Source organism: Trichinella spiralis (assembly GCF_000181795.1).
Source record: "Trichinella spiralis strain ISS 195 chromosome Unknown Scfld950, whole genome shotgun sequence".
NCBI lineage: Eukaryota > Metazoa > Nematoda > Enoplea > Trichinellida > Trichinellidae > Trichinella > Trichinella spiralis.
The window spans coordinates 1-2,504 of NW_003527889.1; the positions used below are offsets into that span (position 1 = coordinate 1).

The 2,504-nt window shown below is 38.8% G+C and overlaps 1 protein-coding gene across 1 annotated transcript; it reads right to left on the bottom strand.

Moving 5' to 3' along the window:
- Positions 1 to 19: 19 nt before the first annotated feature.
- Positions 20 to 2,419, bottom strand: Tsp_13012 (putative calcium binding EGF domain protein; the record flags this gene model as incomplete). The annotated part of the gene is made up of 7 exons (XM_003370315.1): positions 2,290 to 2,419; positions 2,014 to 2,157; positions 1,559 to 1,914; positions 1,221 to 1,493; positions 1,031 to 1,147; positions 276 to 965; positions 20 to 152 (listed from the first exon to the last, which is right to left on the bottom strand). Coding segments are annotated over exons 1-7 (1,843 nt in total), but the record flags the coding sequence as incomplete, so codon positions are not given.
- Positions 2,420 to 2,504: the final 85 nt, after the last annotated feature.

The following is a 2,504-nucleotide window of genomic DNA, read 5'->3' on the forward strand; positions in this document are numbered from 1 at the left end:
TTGTAGTCCGGTAAAGCACCGATTTCGAAAGCTTCCTCTGGATCGAAAGGAAGTGGGCACCCTTTTGCCGAGCATGGTCGAACGAAGGGATGCCAATTGGCTGAAAATGATAATTGGCCTCGTATCGTCTGCGGAAACGTTGTTTGTTCATTCTGTATTGAAGAAAAGAAGTTTAAATTTACAAAAAATACATTCTTATTTTCGTATCACGTTTACCGTCTCCTGCAGCAGACCACTAATCCAATGGAAATTAATAAAAGCAACCAAATTCCGACTATTGCGGCCGGGATGATGATCGCCAATTGACTCGGTGAATCCAGTGCTTGCTCATTTTCGTCCACATCTGCTTCGTCAAATGTGGAATCGTTGTTCATGAAAGTGGAACCGGGTTTGGTACGTTTCCCAGTTTGAGCTGTCACCAGTACTGGTATCCTACTGCTGCTTGTAATCGGCTTCATTGTCGTACTGAATACATGTGAACGTGATAATGCCGTGTTTGTTGTTGGCATTGTTATTAACGGAGCTTTCGTCCTGTCAACAGTAGAAGCTTTTGCTGCTGTTGTTGATGCCATTTTCGTCGTCGTCGTTGCTGCCTTTGTTGTTGTTGTTGTTGTTGTTGACGTACTAGCAGTTGTAGTTGTAGCTGTGCTTGGTTCTTTGTATTCTTCTTGAGGAACTGTGGTTATTAATTGAACATGCAATACTGGCGTTTGTATAAGAATTGTTTCTTCATCAGAAGGATTTTTCTCCTCATTCAACTTGGCAGATGGTATTTTTTCTGGTTCTTCACAATACGGTGGTATTAATCCTTGTCGAGTGCAAAAGTCCACTTCTGCTTTGTCAACTCTGAACAACCATTGGCCTGGTTCGTGGATGTTACTGTAATGTGAAAGCAGGCGGATTGCATCGGAACCTGAACCTGGCAATTGCAACGTGTCTTTGTGAAGTGGAGTCATCACGGCAGCCTGGGAAGGAAAAATTCAAACAAACTTGGAACGACACGAAGCAATAGTTTTTTATTTTTTTTTACTTTTGCATTTTCAGTCCACAGCACATCTTCGTAAACGAAATCGGCAAATGTCATTCGCTCACCAGTACGCGCATCTGAACCACCGATCAGCACCAGCAAAAATGTGTTCACCATCTCCTGAACAGTTTTTTTTATGATTGCATTTTATTAAAATTGAACTTGATTAAAAAGAGAAAAATTTCAACCATACCTGCGTCTTTGCCGTGGTGACATTTTCGTAGGCAACCATGATTACAGTTTCAGCCATGAAATCAATTACTGGAAAATGTCGACCAATCATTAAGCTTGCCTCAGTCAGCATTTCACCATTGGAGGTCTCCTGCACGCTGACAATGCCTGGACTTACTGACAAATCGATTGCACTGTAAAACAAGGCAAAGCCTTGCACTCCGCTTCGTTCCAGAGGATCCTGCGGAGTTAGTGGTAAAATTCCATTCACTGTTACAAGTCCACCACTAGATATCTTTGAAATGAAAAAATTAATTTTGTTTATTTGTAGTTTTTTTTCAATCTATTATCACTACTTACTGTCAGCTTTTCACGCAGTTGACCAAAAATTGTCAGTGGTTGGTTCATTTTATACGAGACGAGTGAATTAAATCGTTTCGGCAAAACGACGCGATTCTCTTCTTCTTCTTCTCCTTCTTCTACTTTTTCATTTTCTTTAACATCTGTCGACTCTGACAGTGGAAAAATAGAGCTGGATATTGTCGATTTGAATTCATCCACCAATACAGCTTCGTTGGGTGATTTATTTTTCAATTTTGTACAAGTAGTGCCATTTCCACTGTAACCTTCTCGACATTGGCAGTGATAACTTCCTGGTACGTTCAAGCAGTCCGCATTCGGATCACAAACATTTTCTGCTTCACATTCGTCTACATCTACAATTATTTGTGTGGTTATAATTTGTTCATTTTACTTTACAGCAAAATATATATATTCATTTTATATATGTGAATGCATGCGTGAGTGAAAATTACCTTCGCATTTTTCACCATCGCCTTTATATCCTACCATACATTGGCATCGAATTACTGGAGCTCCACATTTGGTGTATTCATACATAGAAATAGCGTATGTTGCGCATTTTTTTGTTCCTTTTGGTGGACATTTGGCAGTGTCATCTGAAAATCATTTTTTAAAGTAAATTTCGAGAAATTTCAAAAAGTACAACTTGAACTTTTCTTTAATTCAGATTATATAAGTTTATTTGTATAAATTGACTGGAACAAAAGGAAAAACGAACAATTTTTCACGTACAATAGTTGCAGAATGGAGCATTAGTCCAGCAAGTTTCACATTCTTCATTTCTGCATTCACCGGTAACGGCATTGCAGTTGCCTGTTTTGCACATACAGCACTGTTCACAATCTTCACCCCATTCATTTTTAGAGCATTCTGCGAGAAATTAAATTGAAACAACTTTGTATTTGTGTTTATTAAAAAAAAATTACCCGTATCACAAGTATCC